General features: G+C 48.9%; 1 protein-coding gene across 2 annotated transcripts in view; it reads right to left on the reverse strand.

Moving 5' to 3' along the window:
• The window catches only part of FBLN1 (fibulin 1), a 73,649-nt gene that overhangs the window by 24,886 nt on the left and 21,034 nt on the right, over nt 1-27,729 (reverse strand). The window contains exons 8-15 of one of the 2 annotated variants that reach the window (XM_080939831.1): nt 27,193-27,330; nt 22,115-22,258; nt 21,294-21,422; nt 20,479-20,604; nt 19,114-19,233; nt 17,852-17,983; nt 15,602-15,725; nt 8,521-8,898 (exon numbers count right to left, since the gene is read on the reverse strand). In XM_080939831.1, coding sequence (XP_080795957.1) covers nt 8,544-8,898; nt 15,602-15,725; nt 17,852-17,983; nt 19,114-19,233; nt 20,479-20,604; nt 21,294-21,422; nt 22,115-22,258; nt 27,193-27,330 — 1,268 coding nt within the window. In that variant the 3' untranslated portion in view covers nt 8,521-8,543. Of the gene's footprint in view, nt 1-8,520; nt 8,899-15,601; nt 15,726-17,851; nt 17,984-19,113; nt 19,234-20,478; nt 20,605-21,293; nt 21,423-22,114; nt 22,259-27,192; nt 27,331-27,729 lie in introns of those variants that run through there. The other variant, XM_080939830.1, reaches the window with a different exon arrangement.

A 27,729-nucleotide genomic window follows, 5' to 3' on the forward strand; every position in this document is an offset into this window, starting at 1 on the left:
GTTCTCCTTCTACTCAGTTATACTACATCTGTGTGGTGAGCTATTCGGCAACTGATAGCATGCTGCTTCCCTTTAACAGGCATGCAGCTATAATGCCACTGTGGTTGCTCAGCGTGTGCAAGTTCATAACACTCTTTGTCAGTTTTGCTGGGTATAAAACCCCTGGCTTACATTTCCTAATTGTCCCAAATACATCACTTCATTTTCATCTGACATAAAAAGTCAAAAAAAATATGATATGCAGGGCTTCAGGAGACAGCTCAGCAGTTAAGAGTGATGCTCTTCCAGAGAATTGGGGGTTCAGTTCCCAGGACCCATGTTGGATGACTCACAAACATCTGTAACTCTAGCTCCATGGAATCCAACAACTTTCTTCTGGCCTACTCAGACACCCAAATGCACATGTATGCATGCACTGCATAAATAAAAAATAAAAACAAATCTTTAAAGAAGCTCTGCTACCCATGCAAATACACATTCATGTGAGCACACACTCACACACATACATACATACACACACATATGCGCTCTCTCTCTCTCTCTCTCTCTCTCTCTCTCTCTCTCTCTCTCTCTCTCTCTCTCTCGGGCTCTTCCAAAGGTCTTGTGTTCCAGAATTTGCTTGAGTCCACAAGTGAACTAGATGAAGGATTTTGGTGTCTAGAAAGATTTGCTTACTGCTTTACAAAATGGTGAAAAAAAGTATTTCCATGTCCAAATGGACTTAGAAGTTAGAAGCTATAGAATTAGATACCTAAAAACAGGATGAGAAAAGGGGTCCTGAGTTGAAATCGCAAGAGAAGAAACGTTTAAGTCAGAAACAGAGAACTACAGATCCTGACCTGGGGCTTGATGGGTGGAAATTCCTGAGACATCATGAATCATTAGCTGATGCCACTCAAATTGCTGACTCTCACACAGGTCCTTCGTGGCTTGTGAAAATAATATACAAATGTTAAGACTCCAAACTCCTGGTTCTCTGAAACCAATCACCTTAACCTAATCTTTGGTAGTTTATATAATTTTTTCTTCATTTTAATTTTGTGTGTATGGGCTTTTTGCCTGCATGTAGGTCTATACACCATGTCCATGCAGTACCCACGGAAGCCAGAAGAGGGCGCCTGAACTGTAGTTACAGACTGCTGTTAATGACAAGACTATTAAGAATCAAACCTGGTTCCTTTGAAGTTAGTTAGTGAGTGAGCCATCTCTCCAAACCCCCTCATAGATTTAAAAAAAAAAAAATAGGGCTGGAGAGATGGCTCAGTGGTTAAGAGCACTGACTGATTTTTTCAGAGGTCTGTGAATTCAAATCCCAGCAACCACGTTGTGGCTCATAACTATCTGTAATGGGATCTGATGCCCTCTTCTGATGTGTCTGAAGACCGCTACAGTGTACTCTAAATAAATAAATAAATAAATAAATAAATAAATAAATAAATAGATAGATAGATAGATAGATAGATAGATGGATAGATAGATAAATAGATAGATAAAGATAGATAAATAAATAGATAAATAGATAAATAAATCTAAAAAACAAACAAATTTTTCCTGTAGTTATTTAAATAAATAAATAAACAAAATTCCACGCAGGAACCCACATTCAAGTACTTGTTGCCTAGGCATTGAGAGAAAAAAAACCAAGTATGGCAGTGACTTAGTAGGTCTGAAGCACAAATATGCCCTCTGGTGGCTGGGTGAGCTCTTGTTATCTCTGCGTTGTCTAAGATGTGGGAGTGACCAATGGGATAAGGCCAACTCAAAGCGGGTGTGACCCTCATCAGTTGATTGATTGGCTTAGGTCACCAGTCTGCGCCCCAAGCTCTTCCACCAAACCAGCCACTTCTTCCATTTGAACCACTTAATAATGCTGTTTCCCTGTTTAAAGGTGGATGCTACCTGATTGCTAAAATTGGCTCTGGTGCATGCTCTCTGGGTGAGCTAGAATGGTCACTCGGTGAGAGAAGTATGCATTACCTTCTCATGGTTGGGAGCAAATACCCAACAAGAAGTAACTTTCGGGAAGATGGGTATATTTGGCCCACGGTCTGAGGCCACAGACCATCAAGGTGGGGCCAGTAGGGCAATAGGAGTAGCTTCCTGCTGTGGAAACAAGAACTAAGGCTGCTGATACACATCTGGGTAGATCAAGAGATCTGCTGCCTTTCTCCAGTCCTACTTCCGACCCCTGCCCATGAGACTGTACCACCCGCATTCAGAGTGGGCTTTCCTCCTCAGTTAAGCCTCTCATAAGACCCCCTCACTAATGCTAGCAGTGTTTCTTCATTCAATCAACGTGGTAATCAAAATTACCATCACAGGGTGACTTATGTTCTTTCCTTCAATATCCATAGGTTCCTTGCCCCTCCCCCAATAATTTTACAAGACTGTCTTTATGTTGGTTGTTCTGAGGTAATCTTCCTACAGAGAATTTCAAAGTTTATTTTTAATTTATGTGGCTTTTTTCTCTCCCTTCAGTTATCACTTATAGTACTGACATCCCTCACTCCCATTTGTGGTTACCACAGACATTTTTTTAAGGGCTAGGGATTCAGAGATGCCTACTGTCACATGTTGGACCTTCTCTGAATACCTTCTGAGTTCCCTGTTATCTGCATGCTGGATCTGCTCTGTACACTGTCAAAGATGCCTGTTATCTGCAGACTGGAATTGCTTGGGTACCTTGAGTATTTGTTACTTTTCCTTAAGACTTTCCTCAGCTTTGCTTCTTTGTTACTGTGGTAAGATATTATGATCAAAGTGACCTGGGTGAAGCAAGTCAACTTGAGGCAGGAACCTGGGAGGTGCTACTTGCTGGTTCACCCACAGGCTCATGCTCAGCCATTTTTCTTATACAGCCAAGGACCACTTGCCTAAGGAATAGTGCTGCCCACAGTGGGCTAGATCCTCCTTTATCACAGAGTAGCCTGATAAGGACAAATGCTCAACTGAAACTTTTTTCTAGTGATTCTAGACTGTGTCAAGTTGGCAGTGCTAACTAGGACATTTAGGTTCTTTCTCTTAATTTTATTTTCTTTTTCTAACTTGTTTTTCTTTGGTGTTTGACTTTTTTGTTCCATTTCTTATCATTTATTTTTATTAAATAATTTAACATTAAAATATATTGACTATCCTGTTATGTTTTACATTCTAATTCATATTTTTCTTCCACATTTCGGTCTCTCAGACTCGCAAATGTGTGATGGGTTTGAGCCACTGTCAGTTGCTAAATATTAAGAGTTTTGTCTTTCAGAGGTACTTCCTGTACCTGAGGGACATCACACTAGTTCATTGTCTTTGTTCTTATAATAATTTTATGCACTGATTTTCTAAAGCTGCTACAAGGATATCACAGATGCTGTTTCAGCAACAGACATGCATTGTCTCAAGGTGGAGGCCAGAAGCCCATGCTTATGGTTGACGGGGTTGGTTTCTTCTGGGGCCTCTGCCTTTGACTTGTAGGAGTCACCATGTCTTCACGTGGACTCTCATAGGGTCTATTCATATAATGGATTAGGGTCCACTAGGGCGCCTTTCTGTTTTGTTTACCTCATTTAAAAATTTAAAGGCCCCTGTCTCTATCTTGAAAGACACCAAGGTTAGAACTTCAGTGTGTGAAATTGGTGACACTACAGTGCTGTCCCTTTAAAGACACAGTGACAAAGTGACAGCCTGTGATACCTCAGAAGATGGCCTTATTCGGAAGCAGGGTCATTGCAGATGTAATTAGCTAGGATGAAGTCACAGCAGAGCAGGTGGGAACCCGATCCAGGAAGACATTAGTCCTCTTAAAAAGGGGTCCGTGACAAGACAAAGACACATGAAGCGGAGGTTGTTTGATAGAACAGGAAGAGCCAGAGGGACATTACTATAAGCCAAGGAATGCCAACGGTGGCAAGCAAACTACCGGAGACTGTGCAGAGCTATTCCCCTGCAGAAAGAGGGTGCCTCGGGTCAGATGGAGCAGAGAGTGGCAAACACATAGTGGGGGATTACGTACACCTACTATGCATAACCACCTTGTTCAGTCCTTTGCTATAGAACCTAGTAGGTGGACTCTCACAGTGATGCTTTTTGGTAGCTCTGTTCTATGAGGAATTCGCTTCCCTGGCATTTTAAAGTCAGTATAGTTCAGAGTTGCTTTTATGACCTCCTAGAGCCCCCTAGTGGGCTGCCCTCTCTGATGTGCCTCTAATGATCTGGCACCTTCCTCTTCCATGGTGTCTGTTGTCACTGTTGATTTCCTATAGTTTCCACAAGCTGTCCCTAGAAAGACTCTGCCACTAAGGAAAGCCTTGACAACCCACACTGAGGGCTTAACTGCTCCCGCCTAACCCAGCCCTACCATGGGCTCCCACACACCTTGGCCACTGGAATGTGAGGAGGCTCCCATGCCTGAGCTCCCCACATTAGCCTGTTGCTCTTTCCAGGGGTGTCCCGGGGCTGTTTGGGATTCTCCAACAGGCAGAGCAGGCCCTAACTTGAATTAGGGAGGTTTGGGGGAACCGCTGTTGTTTTGCTTAGTAGTAAATACTTCCCATGGATTTGTAACCTTCCTGCCCAGTTGTTCTGGGCGTCTTGGGGGCAGGATCTGGAGAGCTTCAAAGACTGCCTGCATCTCTGCTGCCCATTCTGCACACACTTCTGCATTTTAAATTTCCCTTTTTATTGTATGCATATGGCTGTCTTGTCTACACATATGCATGCAAACTACACGCCCACTTGTTTAGTGAGTTGCTTCTTCAGGCCAAACAGCGCAAAGATACCAAAACCAACCAGAGAGACGACTCCTTCATTCAAAAGCCCACGGCTTAGCAGGTGTGAGAAACAAGTTAGTAATTTTAAGATGCCAGGATAAATGCTGTGAGGGATACCTGGGGCCAGAGAGTGGTAATTAACCAAGAAAAGCTTCACTGAGGGCGTGGTCTTGGAGCTAAGTCTGTAGGAAGAATGGCAGTTTGCAGAAAGAGGGCAGGGTTCAAACTGAGGAGCTTACATAGTCAGAGATTGGCAAGGAAGGGGCAAGTTGACCTACGGGCCAGGACACCAGCAAAGATAATGAGCCAGGTCATGGAAGCTACAGCTGAGAAGGAAAACAGGGCCAGAGCACGCTGGGAAAAGACAACTTTCAAGGGAATTAGACTTCAGGATCTAGTTAAGAAAACTAGAGAAAAGGAGTCTGGAGAGGAAGACCAGTCCTTCAGAGTCTTCTCCTATAGCCTGGTGCATGCTCGGGGAGACAGGCAACTCGAAGGCAACCTGACCCCCCCACACACCAGTGTTGGGGTGCCAGAGTTTCAGGTTCTGCTTCGAGCCAGCACCAGTGGTCAGATCCACTCAAAGACCCAAGCCAGTGTGGTGTTCGAGTGAAAACGGCCCCCAGGGGCTCAAAGGAAGTAGCACTATTGGGAGGTATGGACTGGTTGGAGCAGGTGTGGAGGAAGTGTGTCACTAGGGGTCGCCTCTGAGGTTTCAGAAGTTCAAGCCAGGCCCGATGTCACCTGCCGATGATGTCATTATGCAGGAAGGCAGGTCCAGGATAAAGCAAAGCCTATCGAGACGGAAAGGTAGGTGTGGGAGTCTTGGAAGGAAGAAGGAGCAAGAGCAAGGGAGAGAGGGAAGGTGGAAGAAGGCACAGATGTCCCTCTCTGCGTGCCTCTGCTTAGATACAGTTTGTTACAAAAATAAGGAATGGGTATGTACAGAATTTTGTGCTAAGTGGCAAATTCTATCTTCTCATTTGACTTTGAGTTTACAGTGTAGATGGTTTGTGGAGTGTAAAATTTACTGAGAAAATCTGAGATAAAGCCATTGTTAAATCACAAGTTTCTGGAGTTTTGAATTTGTTGGGCTTGCTGGAGTGTGGGTAGAGTTCACTGCTGGCCCCCTCTGCTGGGAGAGAGACGTCAGAGGGGAGAGGTCGCTGCTGAGATGAATTAATGTAAGTTCTATAGGGCCCACTGATGCCTGAACTAACGCCAGGGAGCCCACTGACCGCTCAAGTCAGAGGGAGCCGGAGTGGGTCTGCGCAGAGCGGAGAGGAACGGGTGGGAGCGAACGGGTGGGAACCGGGCACCTCACTTTTAATATTTACCACAACAGTCACTCTCTCAGCTACCTGCTGGTCTAGATGTAGAACTCTCAGCTACCTCTGAAGTACTATGTCTGCCTGCACACCGCCATGCTTCTTGCCGTGTTGACGATGAACTTATCTTCTGAACGGTAAAGCAGCCCCAATTAACCGCTTTCCTTTTTAAGAACTGTAGTGGTCATGATGTCTCTTCACAGCAATAGAAGCCCTAAGACAGCCCGTATTGGCATGATCTCCGTTTCCTCAACAGACATGGACAGAGTATCCTGCTGTGTGCCGGGAACCTTGCCGGGAGAACAGGACAGTCTCGGAATGAAACGGACCTAGTCCCTGCCTTTGTAGCATCTTCTAGATGGTGAGAAAGACAAACTCAAAGAAAAGAAGCAAATGGGAATCTCAGGCTGTTCAAAGCACCATAAAGATAGTGTTACAAGCAAGAGAGACCCGAGAGAACACACCTGGGGTGTTGGACAAAGCTCCTGTAACAGGAAGAACAGGGTGAGCATCCCCCAAGGCGTCCTGTACTGACATCTGACTGTTGAGGTATTAGGAGCGTGGACACTCACTGTAGCTATGATACCTAGAGATGGGATGTGAGGAAGGCAGCTGGGACGAGACGCTCAGCATGGTGGAGTCCCACAACTGAATTCTCAAGGCTGTATAAGACAAGAGATATAAATGTTGATGTATGCTCCATGTGACATCCTGAGACCCATCGGGGCTCTATCACCAAGAAGGGCCACTTTCAAGTGTAAAGCCCCGACCTTGGATCTCCTTAGCTGCAAGCCAAACAAGAAGCCAAACAAACATCTCTTCTTCAGGAAGGCACCCGGTCTCTGGTATTTTGTTATCTTAATAAAAAAATGGATTAATGGGCTCAGTGATTAAGAGCACCAACTGCCCTTCTAGAGGTCCTGAGTTCAAATCCCAGCAACCACATGGTGGCTCACAATCATCTGTAATGGGGTCTGGTGCTCTCTTCTGGTGTGTGTGAAGACAGCGACAGTGTACTCATATACATAAAATAAATAAATAAATCTTTAAAAAAATGGATTAATAAAGTCTGAAGAGGAAAGCCTACGTAAGCTGAGATTTAACCAGCTTTCAGGGTAAGGGTATAAAATTATGTCATTACGGCTTAGGGGGAGTAAGAAAGGGGAGAATAATCTGATGTCAGGCTGGACTGTCACCCTAAACTGAAGTTGTGTCCCCCCTTGAGAATCTCATTAAAATTTTCCCATGGTTAAGAGCACCAGCTACTTTACAGAGGACTTTTTTACTTTTTACAGAGGACCTAGGTTTAGTTTCTAGCACATACACGGAGACTCCCAAGGCCTAAAACTCCAATTCCAGGGGATCTGACACCCTCTTCTGGGCCTCCATCGGTTATGCATTCAGATAAAACACTCATACACATAAAATAGATATTTTTTAAAAAAGAAAGAGCAGAACAGGGACCGCAACTACACGCAACGGACGCCATGAAGGATCTCAGACCAATTCTTCAAAGTGCTCCAGCTTCTGAGTTGAGAATGAACTGTGGGGCCAGTCAAGTAGATGCCAGGAGATCGGCAGCTGGGTTGGCTGGACACATGATTGAGAAGACAGAGGCAAGAGGCTCAGGGCTCACAGTGGACATACTGAGACAGAGCGGACTAGGCAGAGAGGTGGAACTAGGGTACAGAGACCACCTGGGGAGAATCACCCCCTCTCTGAGTATCACGAGGACAATACGCACTGGTATTATATACAAACTCTGTTAGGCACTATGGCTCCAACAAGCACCACAACAGTGCCGGCCTTTACCGCCTCTTGGCACAGCCATGGACGTCAACAGAGGGAAATGAACTGTAGTGGAGAGCTTTATCAAAAAACCAACTGTGTTCAGTGTTTGCCTAGAGTAGATTAGTTACACACCCAGCCCTGGTGTTACTGTGCATAATCCTCAGTGGCCACAGGCCTATTACCCCAGGCTAGCTTGGCTACAATAGGCTGAGTCATGACTGTCAGGCCCTTCTCTTTCATGGCGGGAGGGGTCTCTATATTGGAAAGATGAAGGCGGCAGAGCTCGGGCATCTCTGAGAGTGAGGCCCCTTTCTCAGCCATCACAACTACACTTTTGAGTTTATACACAGGAAGAAAGCATTCATAGTCCCAGTCCCAGCCTCTTTCTTCCCTTGCCTGGACTGTCTGATAATGCAACCATGAAGTGCATTGCTGCGATTCTCGGGTGCCTCGACCGTATCAGAGTTATTCCCCAGTCACGTGTTTGGGAAACCAATTCTGGAAGGTGCTCAGCTTTCACCAGGAGAGCGAAAGCGGAGAGGCCCCTGTCTACCGCAAATAAAACCAAGGTACAAGAGGCATGCTCTTGGGATGGCTGCTGAGAGTTTATTAGAACCCCAAGGGTGGGAAAGCAACAAGAGGGAGTGCCCAGGGCCCAAGCAAGCACTCAGAGCTCCTCGGACACAAAGATATATAGCTTGGCCACAAAGGAGCTGACTGTGCCATGGCGATAGAGATCCATCTTGACGGTCAGGAGCAAGTCCCTGGGCTCAGGGATGGGCTTGGTGAGGGCCACCACCCCACTGTGGTGGCTCACCTTTCGAGTGGTGAAAAAGCCCTCCTCATTGCCCGCGGTGATGGCCAGCTGCATGCTGTCCCCAGGGACAGCACTGGAAGGACCCATGCGGAACACCACCGCGGGCACTTGGATGTTGGTGGGGAAAGACAGGTGGTAGTAGGTTATTCTCAGAGGCAGCCTGGGGCACTCCTGGGTCTCATGGCAAGGCAAGCGTTCACAGCGGCTGAAAGACAAGTGGACAGAGAGACAGGAAGAGGGTTAGCGCCACCTCAGCAAGCAGAGAAACAATAGAGTGAGGGCAAGCATGGCTTGCTGGGCGGGGGCGGGGTCTCCTGCCACCCCCCCAACCGATGCAGCCAGCACAAAAAGCACCCTCACTCACCTGGGCGAGGTGCTGTAGACCTCCAGGCCACAGACTTGGGTACAGCCTCTTCCAACACCCTCTAGGGGTACTGGTGGCCAGCGTCAAGCCATAACCCAGGAGGGAGATGTGTCCCCTTCTTGAGGCAGAGAGCTAGCTACCCTGGGCACGCTCAGTTAGAGTCACACCCAGATGGTGGCCAAAGCCACAAAGAGCTGCCAGGTGGGTCTCGGAGACTACTCAGAAATCATCATGGCTGTTGCCATTTACTGCATGTGGGGCTAATCCCCCATACGTTCATTAGTGTCGTCAAAACTAGTGCTCAAGATGGCGGCTTGAGTGCCCCTTGTCAGATGAGGAAACAGGTTCAGAGAAAGCCACATTGTAAGGGAAGAAGCCAAGTCTATGCTCAGGGATGAGATCTGCTCGCCAGCCCTGTGATTCAGCTTTAAACACTTGATCTAGTTCACAGAGACTGAGTGGCACTCAGAATGCCAGATTCTAATGTCCCGTGACAAGACTGAATTTCCTATGGCAGGATGGAGACAGGCCTAACTTCCTGTGTGGTGGAGATAAAGACAGGTTCCCACTTCCTGTGAGAAGATGGAGACAGGTCCTAACTTCCTATGTGGTGGAAATGAAGACAGACCAAAATCATATGACAGGACTGAACTTCCTGTGGTATGCCCAGGACAGGCTCTAACTTCCTGTGGCAGGATGGAGACAGGCCTAACTTCCTGTCTGGTAGAGATGGAGACAGGTTCTCACTTCCTGTGACAGACTCTAACTTCCAGTGTGTGGTATTGATGAAAGACAGGTTCTTTCCTGTGATAGGATGAGAATAAGTTCTCTTAGTAACGTCTAATTACAGCCTCTAACTTCCCGCAACAAGATGGCGACAGTACGTTGTTGTGGCAAATGATGGAACTTGTGCTCTTGTCCTGAACACCAGGCCTAGCACATGCTGAAGACAGAATGACATGAACTTAAGAAGCAGAGCCAAGATGGCCAGCCCCATAGGACTTGACCAAGCCCTCCTCAGGCAGGTCTGCCATTCTGACTGAGTTTGAATTCTCTGGTCACAGAATCTCTCAGGGTCTTCCATCACTTCTCTCCTCTGGCTTTTTAAGACTCCCGATGTCTTGTCCTGGATGCTTATCAGGGCTGCTAGGAAGCCTCTCCCTTACTTGACTAGTTAACGCTCTGGCTCTAAGAAAAGAGCAGTTCCTCAAGTGAGACCCAGAGCACCAATGACGGAAGAGAACCATGCCCACTGAAGGAGCCTGTCACAGACAGCCAAAGGTGGACATCATGGGCAGTGCTGAAAGGCTGCTGTCCCTAGAGATGCCCATAGAAGACCAGGTCAAATGGGGGTGTTCCACATACGAGAGCTATCTCTCTATCAAGGAAGGCCCTTTGATGATTGGGGGAAGGGAGGGTCACGAGAGCTATGCAGGCAGCTGGGGTCCATGTGCTGTGTTCCTCTGGGGTGTCAACGGCAGTAAGCAGCAAGTTCGGGTTTTAAAGTCGGCTTACTTCCCTTTAGACGCTCTCTCCCACCCATACACAAAGACACACATACACCCCACACAGACACATACCATATAACTCACATACACAGACACACACACATACATACCACATACATATATACAGATACACATAACACATCCACTCATAGACTCACACATACACAGAGACACACACCACACACACAGAGCACAGCACAGGCACTGCTTTGAGAGTAGCCTGAATGGATCTGGTCAATAGGTGGCGCTAGAATCTCCCTCATGGAATTTGGCTTTCCTACTGTCCTGTGAGACATGTATGATGTCCTGATCCAGCTCCTATGACTGTCACATCCCAGAGCACGACACTGTCATCCATCAGAGCACCCAAGCCCTCCCTGGAAAATGTGCCTGGGCTGGCTCTTTTTAGACCACTCACTTTCCAGATGAGGCCGTGGCTCCCTGGCTTTATCTCCAGTGCCAACACACTTTGTAAATGGTCACTGTACATGCACTTGGTCCTTGAGTTTCTTTCCCTGCCCCCAATTTATCAAAACATCCTAGAAATCAGCCAGGCGGTGGCTTTTAGTCTCAGCGCTTGGGAGGCAAAGGCAGGAGGATCTTGGGAGTTTCAGGCCAGCCTTGTCTACAGAGCGAATTCCAGGACAACCAGAGCTACACAGAGAAACCCTGTCTTGAAAAATAAGAGGGGGGTGGGGGAAGAGGAGGAGAAATAAAGAGGAGAGTGAGGAGGGAAGGGGAGGGGGAAATTGGGAGGAGAGGAGAAGAAACATCTTAGAAACTACAATCACTGTGTGTGGCAATCTACTGGTCAGACTAGGGACAGCAATAAAACCTATTAGCTGAATCACCCCGATGGGGGTGGGCAGCCATTACTGAATCTATTACAGAGTAGGACAGGGGGGCAGGGGCATGTGGCTAAACCTCAGACCAGCTCAGCATGGGGAGCAGGCTCACAGCTTCCACACACATTATCTCCTTATATATACATTACAGTGCAACATGCCCCAATCCTCAACATCTTTGACTGCAGCAGCCCAACCAAGTTCTGTGAAAATGATCAGAAGCCACTACAGAAGAGAGACAAAAGCTCAGAGGAGGACGGCAGACCCACCCCTGTGCCCATCTGCTGATGTCATTTCTGTTTGTCATTCCTGAGAGAGGCCCAGGACCTGGCCAAGTCCCTCTTGAGCTCTGTGACCATAGCTTTTAACTTGAGCTACTTTCCTAAGACACAGTATCCAAAACTACCCATCTCTACGACAGTTTTACAGCCATACTCAATTGGACTGGCTCCATGGACACAGAAAAAAGACGTATCCAGTCCTGTCGAATGCTAGAGACAGCCTTGAACACAGAAGTAGCAAGCACTCAGAGGTCAGGACGTTGGTGTGTCCATGAGACTCATTTGTGGGTTGTGGTCATAGCTTGCTGTGTCAGGCTTGTGGGTAGCCAGGAACAACATAGGAGAGAAGGAAGCTGCAGGAAATAAGAAAGGGTCTGAGGCCCAGAGGAGGGGGTGGGGCACAGAGGGTAGAAGAACAGACTGATTCTCACATCTTATCCACTACAGTTCCAAAACCAGCTGGCCTCATAGAGCAGGAATCTCAGGAGAGCCACCCACTGGCTCTTTTGTATATACACATATGCAATGTTTGTGTGCATGTATACAGATACATATGGGTCTCAGTACATCTGTGGGCACATGTATGTGGAGATCCAAGGCTGCCATCTGATGTCTTCTTCGATCTCTGACGTATATAATAATAAGGCAGGACATCTCACTGGAACTCAGAACATGACAATTTGGCTAGTCTAACCAGCCAGCTTGCGTGGGGGATCCTCTGTCTCCATGCTGAGGTTATAGGTGAGTCGCTGTGCATTTTTATGCTAGGGACCCGAACTCCAGTCTTCATACTTGTACAGCAAGCTCTTTACTGCTGAGCCGTCTCTTCAGCCCAGTTCATTTTGTCTCTTTTGAGACGGGCCTCATGTAAACTCAGCTGTCCCTGAATTCCTGATCTTCCTGCCTCTAGCTCGCCAAAGCGTGATGCCGTAGCATCCAATTTATACTGGATGTCTCTTTACTGGTCTCCTCTCTAAAGGTCAGGGGATTTAGAGGTTTCTGATGAAGAGTTGTAAAACAGAAGCCTCTCGTCTGAGATGTGCCAGGAAGTGAGTTTCTTCTCCAGAGTACCACCCCCCCCCGCCCGCCAACTGGGGTGAACAATAGGCGAAACCTTCCCACTGGAGACTCAGGCCCCACCCCCACTTCTTCCACCCAATACTGGTCTTGCGACTGTTCTACAACTGGACAGGGACTATCAAAGGAGAAACCAAGGACTATCAAACCAGAAAGACTCCCATACAGCTGCAATCAGGAAGCCATCACCACGAACCCTTCAGTGCCACCTCAGGCTTTCCCCACCTGAGAACTCAGTGACTCCTAGATAAAGTCCCCTTACCCACTGGCCAAAAGAACAAAACTGACAGCAAAAGACTTTTGTTCCCTGATCTGTACCTTGGGGAGAAGAACAATGGCCCACCACCCTTATCTCTACATCTCAATGTGCTGACTGGGCCAGCACTGAGCCAGGCTTGCTAGTCCTGATAATCGGGACCTGATCAAGCAAGTAAGCTTGGTACCATCTTACCTAGGTACCACTTAATCTAGGTGGCCCAAAGTTGACCCAAGGCCACAGCACTTAGAAAAGCCGGGAAGCCCAGCGTTTCTATATCGCAGCCCACGTTCTTCCATCTCCACACGGCCTCCCAGGTATGTGCCATAACCACCTAGGACCCAGCTTCCCTTCACCCAACAGAACCACGGAGATGAATGTGTCTTAGAATGCCTGTCCCTCTCTACTAGGCAGAACTTATATAAAAGAAAAAGAGGGAGGCTCTACCCAACAATCATGAGTGACTCTCAGGGACTCCTGCAGACCACCCCAACATTCCCTCTTACAGTTGAGGACAAGATGCTCCAAGAAACCCAGGAATTAGAAATCCAAGTTAGCCTGATTCCACAACTATGATCTTTCTAGAATGTCAGTCAGAGCATCTCCATAAGCCGTAAGTCCTTACTTAGAGATAAAGCATTCCCAGGGGGGTTCACTTGGACCTCCCCCAAATTCTCAGTACTGAGGGCTCTACCACGCTACCCCCACTCTCCTCCACAGCCTCTGTTGAGGCCATCGGTGATACACAGACAAGGACAGACAGTATCACCAGTAGACACCCATCTTCCCAGGGTTGAAGCATCAGTCCGTGCCTTCCCCAGGCCTGTGTCCACATCTGGCCTGGCGAACACAGAAGCAGTGGGACAGGTCAGCTGAGACCTGACACACCAACCCCACAGTGGAAGGAAACGTACCCCAGATGTCCCAAGGATACTCTATTTCAGTGTGTGCAGCTCCCCGATCTCCCCCGCTGCCCAATTCAGCTCCCAGTGACCTTAATTCAAACCTGGTCAATACCATGCATCCCATTTGCCCACCCGTCTACACCAGGCTGGCCTCCTTCCATCCTCAAGCATCCTGTGTACTCTGGTCACTGTCTGGCAAATGCTCCTAGAAGCTGGCCCAAGAGGTAGGGCATCCACGAACCAATGTTTACCCAGGAGCCTGTAGACACTCCGCCCACCAGCACTTGGGTTTTGCTAACCTTAACAATAAGTTCAGTAAACAAGGTCAAGCTGCCTATTCATGGGCTTGTATGTCCCGACCCCAGCAGGGCAGCCTCCTCTTTTAGACTACTGGCTGCACAGAAGTTAGAAATTGCCATTGCAACCACAGCCTGGCTTCTGGAATCCTCAAACCCACGCATTTATAATGGGAAACAGAGCACAGTCTTAAACCAAGGGTGCATAGCTTTCTTAGTGACTCAGGGCAGCTCTGGCCCCTGTAGCCGGGCTATTGCGTAACCCATGCCCTCTTAGGAAACTGACACATTTGTAAACTTGAGATTAGCTTTCCCCTCACTCAGGCACAGAAAGAAACAAGACATTGGGTGTCACTGAGACAGGAGTCTCAATATGTAGCCCAGGCTATCCTCAAGCTGGTGATCCACCTGTCTCTGCTTTCTATTGCTGGGACCGCAGGTTAGCATCATCACAACAAGGAAGGTGATTAAGTTTATAAGGAGATTAAAATCATGCTTGGGGATGCCAGCAGGGTGCTAAGCAAGCAGCCCAAGGTCTTTAAGAACTCAGGGCTGCCAAGGTAAAAGCAAGCTAGAAGCTAGACAGAACCTACAGCAGAAAGAGCTATCCCCAAGGTCATGGGTTAAACGTTGGAGTCTGAATCATCATTGAAAGAAAAAAGATGGATGAGCAGGAGGGATGGCTGGCTGAGAGCCAAAGACAAGCACAAGGCCAAGAGGTGGAAAACACAAGCTGTCTGGCCACATACTTGCTTTGAGCAATTCCGTCCTATGGGAGAGGTTATCAATCCACACTCTTGGAATGGGACTTTCCCTGAAGCCAGTAAATGAGCTTCTCTGAGTGGAACTCAAATGACGGTAGTTGCTGTAAGAACCTAGGCCTGGGAGTCCTCCTAAGGCCCTGGGGACACCAGAGATGTCACCATGATGATCAGAGCTGACAAGGGCACATGGCCACACAGTTTCAAGTATAAGACGCAGGAAACACCAAGCTGTTCCCACACATCACTCAGCCAGACTGAATGCAGAGGCCTTAGGGAGTCTCCTTGACCCTGGGTTTTGGCTAAGACAGCGAGATGGCGTCACCACCTGCTCATCCAAGTCAGCATATTTGCACATATTCATGCTACAGATGAAGAGACTGAGGCCTATCTCAATGACAGCACGCCCACGGTCCAAGATTCATCTGCGGTCACACCCGTGACCTCCTGATAGTCTCACTGGCTTCCGGGGGCCTGAGAACCGGGAACCAGAAGGTCCTTATGGCCCAATAGGAGAACACTAAGGTCACAGCTTGTGAACCACCTGCTCATGCCCAGAGCTGGACTTTTAGGCTGCCCAATCCAGACAGATGACAGCAGGCCCCAGGGACTTACGTGTCTGCAGAGCGGCGATAGTTCTCAGGGCATTCAAAGGACAGACAGCGGAAGCTGCCCTGGATGTTGAAGCAGGTCTCATTGATGGAACAGTTGTGGATACCAGTCACACACTCGTCAATGTCTGTAGAGACCCAGAGACAGCATGGTATAGGCTGAGGTCATGAAAAGCATCCCTACCCACATAAACTGTGGACTGATACCCTTGCCCTCTGAGGGAGCAGCATCTGGTACAGGATTTTCCATTTACCAGAAACCAAGATTTACAAGAGCACACAGAATCCCTGGAGTGGTGGTGTGTAACAAGAGCAGATACCATGTGACGGTCCCATAAGCACTGTCCAGAATGGGCTGCTACAACCCTTGTCTCAGGGAAGGCTCACACAGGTGAAGGAACCTGCCCACAGTCAGACCTTTTATAAGTGACAGAGCCAAGCTTTGAACCAGGCAGGTGAGCACTTGGAATCTGGTGCTCCAACTACCCAGCACCTTCCCATGGGTCTCAAGAAATGCTACCTGGACCTCAGATATGACTGGCTCCATCTAGTAGGGCAGAGAGGGTCAGAGCCTCTGGTCCCACATCACAGATGAGGAAGCAAAACCTACTGGAACCACGCAATCAATCTTGGGTCTCAGAGCAGTGACTAAAGTGGCTAGACAGGGTGACCAGGCCTGCTATAGGGTCTGGAACCTCTAGAGGTGGAGGAGCTCCTTCTATAACATTCCAACTGCTGCGGCTCAGAGGTATCACTGAGCCTAGGGGGCAGCTGTTCTGAAGTGTCACATGTCTGACCATCGCTGGCAAAAGCAACCCACGCCAATCTCAGGGAGCGTGGCTCAGGAATGCGGGCTTGTGTATTTTTTATTTTTACTTGGGTAATTTTACATTTTTATTTGGAGGGTGAGTGCCACAGCATGCGTGTGGAGGTCAGAGGACAACTTGCAAGAGCCTGTTCACTCTTTCCACCAAGTGGGTCCCAGGGATTGAACTCAGGATCATCAGGCTTGGCAACAAGAGCCTTATCCAATGAGCCATTTCACCAGCCCAGGAATGTGTTTTTGCTGTTTCTGGGCAGGACTCCAGGCTGTGGTGAGGAAGCTGGGCCAAGAGAACGGAAAGCAGGATTGGGGGGGGGGGGGTTGGGGGAGAAAGGTCCCGTCCAACCTCAGAGCAGCTGAGTGTGTTCCTTCCAGAGAATGCCACAGGCCCTGCCTTTGACTGGCCACCTTCTTTGTTGTTGTGGGTGATATGCAAGTGTGTGGGGGGAGGTGTGAGGGCAATCAATTATGTATGTGTATGGGGGGAGTGAAAATGCATGAATGTGTAGAGCACCAGGTATCTTCCTCTATTCCCCCCCACACACACACCCCACATGCCACAAAATAAAGAAAGAAAGAAAGAAAGAAAAAAAAACCCAGCATCTTTTACTAAACCTAGTGCTAAACATTTGGCTAGCTTGGCTGGTCACTGCCAGTCTCTGCACACACAATGTGCACAGCTTTCTAAAGACCATCTTCATGTGCAGGACCTGGGAGTCTCTGGAGCCTCTGGACGTCCAGCTCGTGGGGATGCATGAGAAAGGGGCTGGACCTCTTTCCCTGTGATCTCCTTGAGCAGCTCCAGGTGTGAGCCAGGGCATGCACAGAGCATCATTGGTTCACAAGCTTGTCCTCAGCCCTCTCAGTAACCAAATGGAGAATCACAGAATGCAGGGGAACCCAGTAAGTTCTTAGAAACAGGAACAGATATGGACAGACACTAGCAGCTTTCCTCACTGAGCCCACGCCAGAGCTGACCCAACCCCACTAAACACTCACAACCACCAGGGTCCCCGATACAGAGACCTCAGGGTTCTCATACCAGACAGGTGCAGAGGCACCCGATGTCCTCTCACTTCGATATCCCAGGACTTGGTTCATAGCCTGTCTGTCCAAAGACTGGGTCAGAGACTGCACAACTAGATCAAGCTGAGGACAGGGTCCTTGGGCCACACTCTTCCAAAGGCTGACAAGGACAGAGTGGGAGGAGAGCTTAAGTGTTCTTACCTGATAGGACCTTCACAGAACCTAGACAGCCCTGAGGACAAGCTAGATGTTGCAAATGGGAGATCAGAACACCTCATCCTACTCCCCGAATACATTCCCATCTGTGGTACAGTCCCTACATCTGGGAAGCACATCTCTCCCCTAACACTGTGGGACCTGTAATACCCCTGGGCGACACCAATGCAGAGAATCTGTCTCACTCACCTTGACAGTTGCGACCATTGGGGGCTAGCCTGTAGCCAGATGAGGGACAGCTGCACTGGAAGCTCCCGGGGATGTTGATGCAGCGGTAGGAACAGATGTGACCCCCAGTGGGCAGGGCACACTCATCAATATCTGCAACAGCACAGTTACAGTCCTCCCTCAGCATCTAGCTTTGGTCCAGGACCATAACCATTGCTGGGTCAAGGCGGGTAGCCCTAGATAGCCAAGCCAGGAAGAGACCTCAAGGTCACAGAGGCCGGGGTGGCCACAGAACCGTCATTACAGAAGGGGAAACTGAGACCCAGGGAGGGGATAGGACTAGTTTAGCAGGTTCGTGGTGTGAAGTACGCCCAAAGAAAGGGAATGAAGAGTAATTTGCTAAAAATTGCTCTTCAATCAAACAAACAAAACTCACCACACATCACAAGAAAATACAGGCTGAGTCTCCAGTATCTGAAATGCTTGGGATCAGAAGTGTCTCAGATATTTTGGAATATTGCCACTTGAATAATAAGATATCTCGGGGATGGGAGTCAAGTCTAACCCCCCAAATCCATCTGTTTTACACACACAGACTAAAGGTATTTCTAGACAGTATTTTCAGCGCACCTGAGTTTGGACTGTGACTCAGGGCTGCACAGGTACTCGAAAAGCTTCAGGTTTGGGGTCAGAGCTCAGTAGAATAGCATCTGCTGAGCAAGGCCCTAGGTTGGATCACAAGCCCCTACACGTACACACACACTCACGTACATACGAGTATGTGCACATGCACACACATGTGCACACATGTACACACACAGCATTGTTATAGCATCAGTAACCTCTGCCCCTGAAGCTCCCAGAGACTCCTGAACTGTCATCTTGTTGGATTGTCCAACAGTCCAAGGAGGGAGCACTGCCTCTGACAGAGAAGATGACAGTCAGGACTAGTGAGGATGGAGCTGAAAAAGCCAGAGCAGAGCTGGGCCTCAGGGGTTGGGTAGCTCTCAGGTTGCCCTTCTCCTCTCACTCACATGTAATGCCCAGAGTGTCAACACACTGAGGGGTTGCAACCATGTATCTTTAAGAGCAACCTGTGGACTTGTCTGCTCTCCTCCCAGTCTCTCTCCACCCAGTAAAAGTTCCTCAAGCTCTATCAGAGGGAGATAGCCAGAAGCTAGCTCAGCCTCCATGGGAGCAAATGCTTCACCAGGTGGCAAAATCCCGGCAGGCTGTTCGGTAGCAAGGTGGGGTGCTCCCCACAGTACACAGGGTGCCCTCACCTTCGCAGGTGACCCCGTCCACGTCACTGAGCTGGTAACCTCGTCGGCAATAACACTGGTAGGAGCCATAGACATTGGCGCACTCCTGGCTGCAAGGGCTGTTGAGACACTCATTCACATCTAGAAGAGAAGACGTTCCCAGGGGGGTCAGGTCCATGCCTCCACGGCAGACCTGACTGAGAACACAGAGAGCAGAATACTTCTTCATCACCTCCCTGATGAAAAACAGGGATGGGAAGTGTAACGTTGCAAGACTGAGATGCCCAGAGAGAGAAACTTCCACACCAGTCCACTAAAGCTGAGAAATCTGAAATCTCTCCACCCCTGCTATTGCCTCTGTGAAGCCTCGCTATCTCATGGCAAGAGGGTAGTAACAGCCTCCAGGCTTGCTTCTGTTCAATCCGGTCCCCACAGCTACAGGCTCAGCACGACAGCATATCCAGAGTCCCATCAGGACCAGTCCCTTATAGGCTTTCACTGAAAATCTCTCCTGCCCTCTCCACTTCATCTCTAAGATGGTGATGTAGGTGGGACGGCAGTTCTGGTACACTCCTAAATCTCTGGACTTAGGGGCTACTCAGTAACCCAGCTATTGCTTACCAATTCTCTTCACTTAGAGCAAGCTCCAAGCCAGACTTGGCCCACCACTTGTTTTTGTGAATAAAGTTTTATTGGCACAGAGGCACAAATACATTTGGCCAGGGCCCCATGGCTGCTTTTGTGCTCCTAAAGCAAAGTGAGTTACTGTGTACAGACTGGCCAGAAGGGTTTAAAATAGTCACCATGCATCTGGGAGAGAAAAATCGTGCCGACCTCATGCTTAGAGATTCCTTCTTACATTCATTTACTACTGTTTCCAACGGTAGGAGGGAATAGAGCATTCCTGTCAGTCAAATGTAGCCCCCACATGCCAGGCCAGGTTATCTGCTCAATCTAAATCCAGTGTGGTTTTCTATCATACCACAGGCACATCCCCTGACACTGGAACCACATCTTGCTACACCCACAGTGCATGTGCTTAATTATACGCAGCAGAGGCAAGGCTGGCCAGGCCCCAGCAACGTATCCTCGGTATCACGCAAGCACAAGGCTCAGATGCCTAAGCAACAGCCAGAAATAAGAACCTCAGCTGATAATACAAGGTAATCTGTTATCTGTGCACAGCAGGACGCACGAACCCAAACGGCTGGCCAAGCACTGCCAGCAATACTGGCCGAGTTTCGGCCTGGCTGCCACTGGCTTACGGTCACATCCCTAGAGTGAGGATTCTAGTGTCTTTAAAACACCTAAGAAATGAGCCTGTAAGCAGAGGAGAGGCATGGCTGAGGCTGTTGACGGCCGGCCTGCTCCGTGACCCGCCCTCACCTTCACAAGACCGGCCGTCCACAGACAGCTGGAAGCCCGCGGAGCAGCTGCAGTGGTAGGAGCCTGGCGTGTTCTCACACTTGTGGCCACACAGGCGCCCAGGATAGCGCTGACATTCGTTGACATCTGGAACAGAGGGGAAGTCAGCTCAGAGCTTGTCCACTGGAGCGACACCACGTCCCACCCTTCTGCCCATGGCATCGGTCCATGCTCCTCTGTCCCTTGTTCCCTTCATGTCTCAGGTGAAAGGACTGAGGCCTTTCATCTGCCAGCCTTGCCCCCAGGGGAGTCTGCGGGGAGTATGGGGCAGCTCTCCGACTCCACTGAGCATCCTAGTATCCTATCCGACTCCACTGAGCATCCTAGTATCCTATCAGCAAATGCTAGCTGGGTAGGATCTGACTCCACACCCGGCCACCTTTTGTTCTGACTACCTTTGAGAGCTGTGCATCCCAAACCCCTGGGCCCTTAAAGATCTGCACCAAATCTGAGAAATCACTACCATCTTGCCAGATGCAGATGTGGGCTGGAGTCTTGGACACCACTGGAGACTGGGGTCAAACAGAACACCCATTCCACAAGGAAGCAGGCTGATCCCGCTAGAGCCCTGCTGGTGGTCAGAGGACAAGGTGGCAACAGGGCTGCGGTTAGATAATGTCTTCTGACGAATGGTCTTCAATCTGGGACTGCCTAAGCTTGAAACCTCCTGAGGTAAGGATGGGACAGACATGGTGACCCTAGATGCCACAGGCTGTCTCCTGCGTGGCATCACCCGGCCAGGTCAGGACTCCCTGGGTCTGAAAGATATCACATACCCACACAGGTCCTGCTGATGCCATCAAAATAGTACCCAGCCTTGCACTCGCAGCGAAAGCTGCCAGGGGAGTTCAGGCAGTGGTGTCCCTTCCCACAGGGCTCCGCCGGTGGTGAGCACTCATCCACATCTTGTGAAGAAGAAAGGAAGACATGCTGAAAGCCTTTGAGTGTGCACACAAAACTGCCCACTGACAGTAGCAACCTAACCTTCACAGAGCACCTACTATGTCCGGGGCCCAATCTGAAACAGTAGCTGACCCTCCAAGAGGCCAGCATTGATCTCCACTGAGGCAGAAAGTTCCCAGGCCTGTGGGGGAGGAGCTGAGATGGCTGGGTGTGTGTGTGTGTGTGTGTGTGTGTGTGTGTGTGTGTGTGTGTGTGTGTGTGAGAGGAGGACTGTCCCTTTCCTAGCAGGGATCTGGGCTAGCTGACTCCCTTGGCCCACTCAGGAGCCGGCATGGGGTAGGTATAAATAAGATACCACACCGTAGTTTTCTGTCCTCTGGGGAGTAGCAAGACCTTTGTCATCCAGATTAGCTGTGACCAATTTAGGAGAACTGGATTGTGAGGGTCTGTCCTTGGCCACCAATAGGCTATGACCAGGTATCCTAAGAACCCTGGGCAAACTGAAGGCAAGGTTAGAAGCACTGCTGTGTTACTGTAATAGTGTAGGTAAGACAGGCAGAATGACTTCACTTTGGTGACCGACTCTCCCTTTTAGAGAAAAGAGAGAATGTGCTGGAAACAGACAGAAGGTCAAATTTCACAAATGTGTTCACACGTGCGGGTGTGCACGCAGACACGTGTGCCAGATACCCACCAACACAGCGGGTTCCCTCTTCGTTGAGATGATAGCCACGGCCACAGTTGGGCACATTCTTCTGACATGTGTAGGAGCCTTCTGTATTGATGCATGTCTGCCCCACAGGGCATGGGGCACTAATACTTAAACACTCATTGATATCTACAGAGAAGAAAGGCGAGACCCAGCACGGTTACACACAGACTATCCACGGACACAGCCACTGAACCCTCAAAAGAGCCTTTCCCTTCCCTCAGCAAAGTCACAAAACAATAGGCCCTGACCCCTTTACCCTACAGGGTCCCTCCTTGTCCCACCCCCGCCCCACGCTTCTAAGCACAGCTTCTCCACCTTCTTCCCCATTTTCTAGCCTGGCTTTTCCTGTATGCATCTGACCCACACAGGTACATAAGGCTATACCCTGAGCGTGTTACCAGGGAGATAGAGGTACCCATCTCTCTGTACCAGCCTGAGAGCCCCTAGGCTCCTCTCGTGGGTGGGTGGCCCCTGTCTACTTCACCTGGCCAGTCCTTGGAAGCCCCAGCAATATAGCTTCTGAACCAGCCATGGCCCCACACCAAATCACCATGGTAGCCATGTCTCTGGCTACCATCTCCACTGAAACTCCTTCCTGTGCCTCCGTCCACCTGACTCAAGACACTCAGAACTCCTTGTATGGGGTTTCCTACCTCAAGAGGACACAACTCTAGTATAAGGACCACTGGCCATTTACCACTGATGGACACATACAAACATGTACCAGTACCAAGGAACACTGGGGTGCACATCTGTTGGCTCCTTATGGTCTGATTCTATGCCCAAACCAAACCTCTTCCTAAAGCACAGCTAAGAAGACCTAAGTCTCAGAGATCCACCTCTAGGATCTTCCTAGTTCACACATTCACAAAGCACACTAGAACAGGGGGACAGCAGGCTGGGAGAGATGGTGGAAGACTCATGGCTGAAGCAAGAAAGAGCAGTCTGCTCCATGCAGGCTAAGCCCTACCCTCCTAAGGCTGCCTAAAAACCAGCCCGGACTCCCTCCCATCTCTGGGATGGGCCTCCACACAGACAACGCACCCACCACTTCAAAGTATTCATATCTCTTACCACTCTGGACTACAATAGCCAGCCTGCAGATGGCAGAGCCGACATTACCGTCTGTGTGTTAACATGCTGAGAACCCAGAACCTGGAGAGAACAAGCAGCCCCTTTGGGCTCACAGTAAGCAGAGAGGACGACACAGCCCAGGTCTAGATCCCTGGCCCCCATCCGCAGAATCACATCCAGTCTCCTTCCTCAAGATCCCTCTGGCCACATCTGGCCCACTGATCACTCTTTATTATAAATAAAGTTTTATTGGCAGGCAGCCAGTCCTGCTGCCTCACATGCGGCCTACAGCTGTTTCGTACATTACCACAACAGGAGCCTGGTGATTAGGACAGAAACCAGATGGCCGGAAGGTTGATATTTATTATCTATCCTTTACACAAAGCCAGGCAACTCCCGCCTGTGGTCACTGGTGAGTGCAGTGGCCAGTAGTGACCCCCTCAGCCTTGAGCGCTCCTGTCTGACGTGATTTCCCAAACTGTCTCCAAACACTGGTATCCCTTGAGGCTGTGTGCTCTCTTGGAGGAAGAGAGCCCCTTGTCTGGGCTCCATGAAAGTCAGATGGTGAATGAAATCAGAAGCGGACCGATGTAGGATGATGTCATTATACAACTAGGTGGGCCGAGCCTATCGCTGACTGAGAAGGAAAGGGAGGCAGGGAAAAGTCTAGATGGAGGAAGTGGAGGAGAAGAGGGAGACTGAAGAGGAGGCAACATGGAAGCAGACGTGGATGTTTCTCTCGGCGCATCTCTATATGGATAAGGTTGCTATAAATATTTTATAAGGGATGAAATTGTGCAGGATCATTTGACTTATCTAGGTGGGCAAATTATATCCTACCAATTGGATCAGAGTAATTTGGTGGGTTCTTTGATGTGGTGACTTAATTGAGTTCGAAGTGGTGGGACGCACAAAGCCCGCTGTAGAGTTGAGACGTACGTGTGCAAGGCTTGGCAACAACAAGCCATGGGAAAGTGAGTGAAAACAACACAGGAGGGTGGTCGTGGACCACCTAGGACAGAAGTAGCCGGGGTGGGCAGAGTGGATCGTGCCTGGGTAAAAAGCCAGAGCCTGTGAGTTGTACTTAGAGGTGGCGTGGAGCTGCTAAGATAAAGATACCCCGCAGTGCCACAGTGCCATGCAGTGAGAGATAAAAGGTTATTATTTTTTATCTTTACCGAAACAGATCAATAAAGTTAAATAGATAGGAAAGACTAGAGGTGGGCTCAGGGACACACTGCATGCTTTCCCTCATGGGATTCCCATGGCACAAGTGCAGGCTCTCTGGCTGACATTCTCAGCTCACTTTGTCTTACAAAGTACTTCTAAGACCCTTGATGGCTCCAGGGTCTTTAAAGAACCCAACACCTGTGGGCCAGCATATGGGAAGCACACCTGTGGGCCAGCATATGGGAAGCACACCTGTGGGCCAGCACATGGGAATCTCACCTGTGGGCCAGCATATGGGAAGCACACCTGTGGGCCAGCACATGGGAATCACACCTGTGGGCCAGCATATGGGAAGCACACCTGTGGGCCAGCACATGGGAATCACACCTGTGGGCTGGCACATGGGAATCACATCTGTGCTATGGAGAACAGTGCCCTGACCCCTTCCCTCCTCTTCACCAGGGAATGAAGAAAGAAATGAAACATGAGGTAGAGAGTGAAGAAAAAGAAAACCTGGAAAAGACTTCCTCACAGTGTTGAAGAATCAACTTCAAAGTTCTAAAAAAAAGTAATAATAATACACTTTATATGAAGAAGACTTCAGCTTTTTCAACCCAGCCTCTTGTCTTTTGTGCTAGTCTGACTGGGCAGGGTTCATCTTTCCTTGCACTGGAATGGGAATGGAGTGGAGTTTGGGGAAGGCAGATCCTGGGGTCACTGTTTCCCACCATAGAGCTGCTTTGGGAGATCAAGGAAACACAGGTAAGTGTGTGGGGTGTAGGTCCTGGATATGTAGAGAGAAGAGACAGCCCGCAGCTCTCTCCCTGACAGCCCTCATCTTTGGTTTTTATATTGTTCGGTTTTCTAAAACTGGGTCTCAACATGTAGCTCAGGCTGAATTTTAATTCCTATAGAGCCCAGGCCAGCCTTCAACTTACTGTATTCCTCCTGCCTCAACCTCTGCAGGGGTGACAGGTGCACTCAACGGTGCCTGGCTCTGCCCTCTCTCCCTACACTGTCTGTCTCCTGACAGCTATTTCTGCTGCTGAGGTTATTATTTTAGACAGGAATTAAAATGCTGACTCAAAATGATCTCTAAACACATTGTCAACAGGGAAAAACCAAGTGGTAGAACAGTCCGGTCCTGTTTCCATGGAAAAACAAAAAACAAAAAACAAACAAACAAACAAACCAGAGGAGCAATGCCCAGAAGCTGGCATGGCAGGAAGGGAGTTATTTTCTGCCCTTAGGTTTTCCTCATTTATAATCATATATGCATACCTTTTTACCATAAAAGAGATCATTTCTAGAAGAGATTAACTTGGTTGTGACCAGTAAGTACAAAGAGGGACCTCTTGCCATGTAAGTTAGGGGGCCTCTGCACTGAACATCTCAGGTCCTTGATGTCACTGTGGACCTCCACAGAGGTGAAAGAGGTATATGCCATTAGGTTGGGATCTGGCTAACACCCCAGGTGGAGATATATTGTATATATATCTTATATCTGATCTGGTGGGGATTGAGGGTTCATAGACGGATGACTCATGAAACATCTCTGCCCTTGCATTCTGTGGAGGGAAACCTGGGGCATGCCGAGACCTGCAAAGGTTTTCTCACAGAGGAGAGCAGGGTCAATCCTGCCAAGAGTCAGGTTTCCTTCCTCAGCTGATGCAGCCTCCACAGAGCCCCCTGAGCAGGCTGCAAGTCTCAGCAGGGTCTCCCCCCCCCCCGCCCCAGAAAAGTCACAGCCACCCTGCCTGCTGCACCTGTGTGGAGTGATGACAGTCTGACTTCAGGAGGCTGGCGAGGGGCCAAGTCACAGCTCAGACACTTCTCCACGAGCCAAGACCCAGGCTATGTGGTTGGGGCTTGGGCAAAACTCTTGGTCTAAAAGGTTCTACCTAGAGGGCAGTAAGACAGGGACGGGGGAATTGAACTTTTAATCTGATTTCAAAGAAAAGAACAAGCAAGGTTAGTTAAGAAATAAGGGGAGAAATAAGATAGGAGCGTGCACAGCAGTATCTAATCTTTCCCTTTGAAAGAGGAGAGGGGGTTGCAACCAGCAAAACCTGTAGCTCAATTTAGAATAAGGGGCTCTCTCTGGTCTCAAAGGAAAGGTTCAGAAACTCCTGCCTACAAAGCAGATCTGGGTTCAAATGCTAACAGCTAGGCGGCGCCCCTGAGCAGCCTTTCTCTGGCCTCTTACTGTCACACTGGGCTCATGGTTCCTTTACATACTGCCCTCTCTACCCAGACATCCTTGAGCCTTCTCTGCTTCCAGACTGAAACTGCCTCCACTGAACATCACCTCTCCATCCGGCCATCCCTGGTGACTACCACTCCAGTCTGCCTCTACGAAGCCAACCATTGTCTGTGAAATAGTTTCTAAAGGTCTATGTGGCCTTGGCAGGGAGCAACCGCATATCCAATGATGCTTCTCATGTACCCATCCTATCACAAGCACCTGCCACGGTCCTTGTTTCCAGCCTCTCAGCCGGATGTTACGTCTTACAGGGGAAACACCCGAGGCTTCAAGGAGGGAAATGAATCTCAGCACAAGTTCAAATCTAATAGCCTCTGACTCTAAAACCCATACTCCTTCACCCAAACCACAGGGCATTAGACCCTCAGACCAGGCCTTAGACCAAACCTAGCCTGCCAGGACACAACCCCACCACCTACGTCTATACACTGTGCCTTTCGGACTGTGACTGCCCAGATCACATGACTCAGTGCCTATGGCATTTGCTTGCCAGCCCTGACCTAGGCTGCTTGGTCCATGCTTGATTAACCCCACTAATGGCATCATGTCTCACCAATGCAGTTGCCTAGAGCATCCTGTATAAAGCCGCTCTTGCACTGCAGCTTGGGTCTGCAACGGAAGGATCCCAGAGTATTCTGACAGATAAAATCGGGGGGGCAGTTATGAATACCAGTCTCACACTCGTCAATATCTGGTGCATCATAAAAAAAGGAGATTGTTAGCAAGAGTCAGACCAGAAGCGTGTCACAATACTTTTAACATCACAAGAAAGTACTTTTAAAATAATAATAATAATAATGCTCATTTCTCAGACTATAACCCCAAAATATTTCAACAGAGAGGGTGTTATGAAAAAGCCCACGGTGAGCCAAACTGTGTAAAAAAATTGCTAAAGCCTTAAAAAACACTCCCCCGCTCCCTGACTTATGAGGCAAGCTTTTTGCTATTTAACAAATACGCAGGCATTTTCCTGGCAGGTATACCATTCATTCAGAAGTGTATGTTTGGATTAGGTCATACAGCGATTATCTTAGCGACAATAAACACAGACTTTAAATTCTTTTCATCCCAGGGTCTTCATAATAGTCCA

Source organism: Micromys minutus (assembly GCF_963924665.1).
Source record: "Micromys minutus genome assembly, chromosome: 27".
NCBI lineage: Eukaryota > Metazoa > Chordata > Mammalia > Rodentia > Muridae > Micromys > Micromys minutus.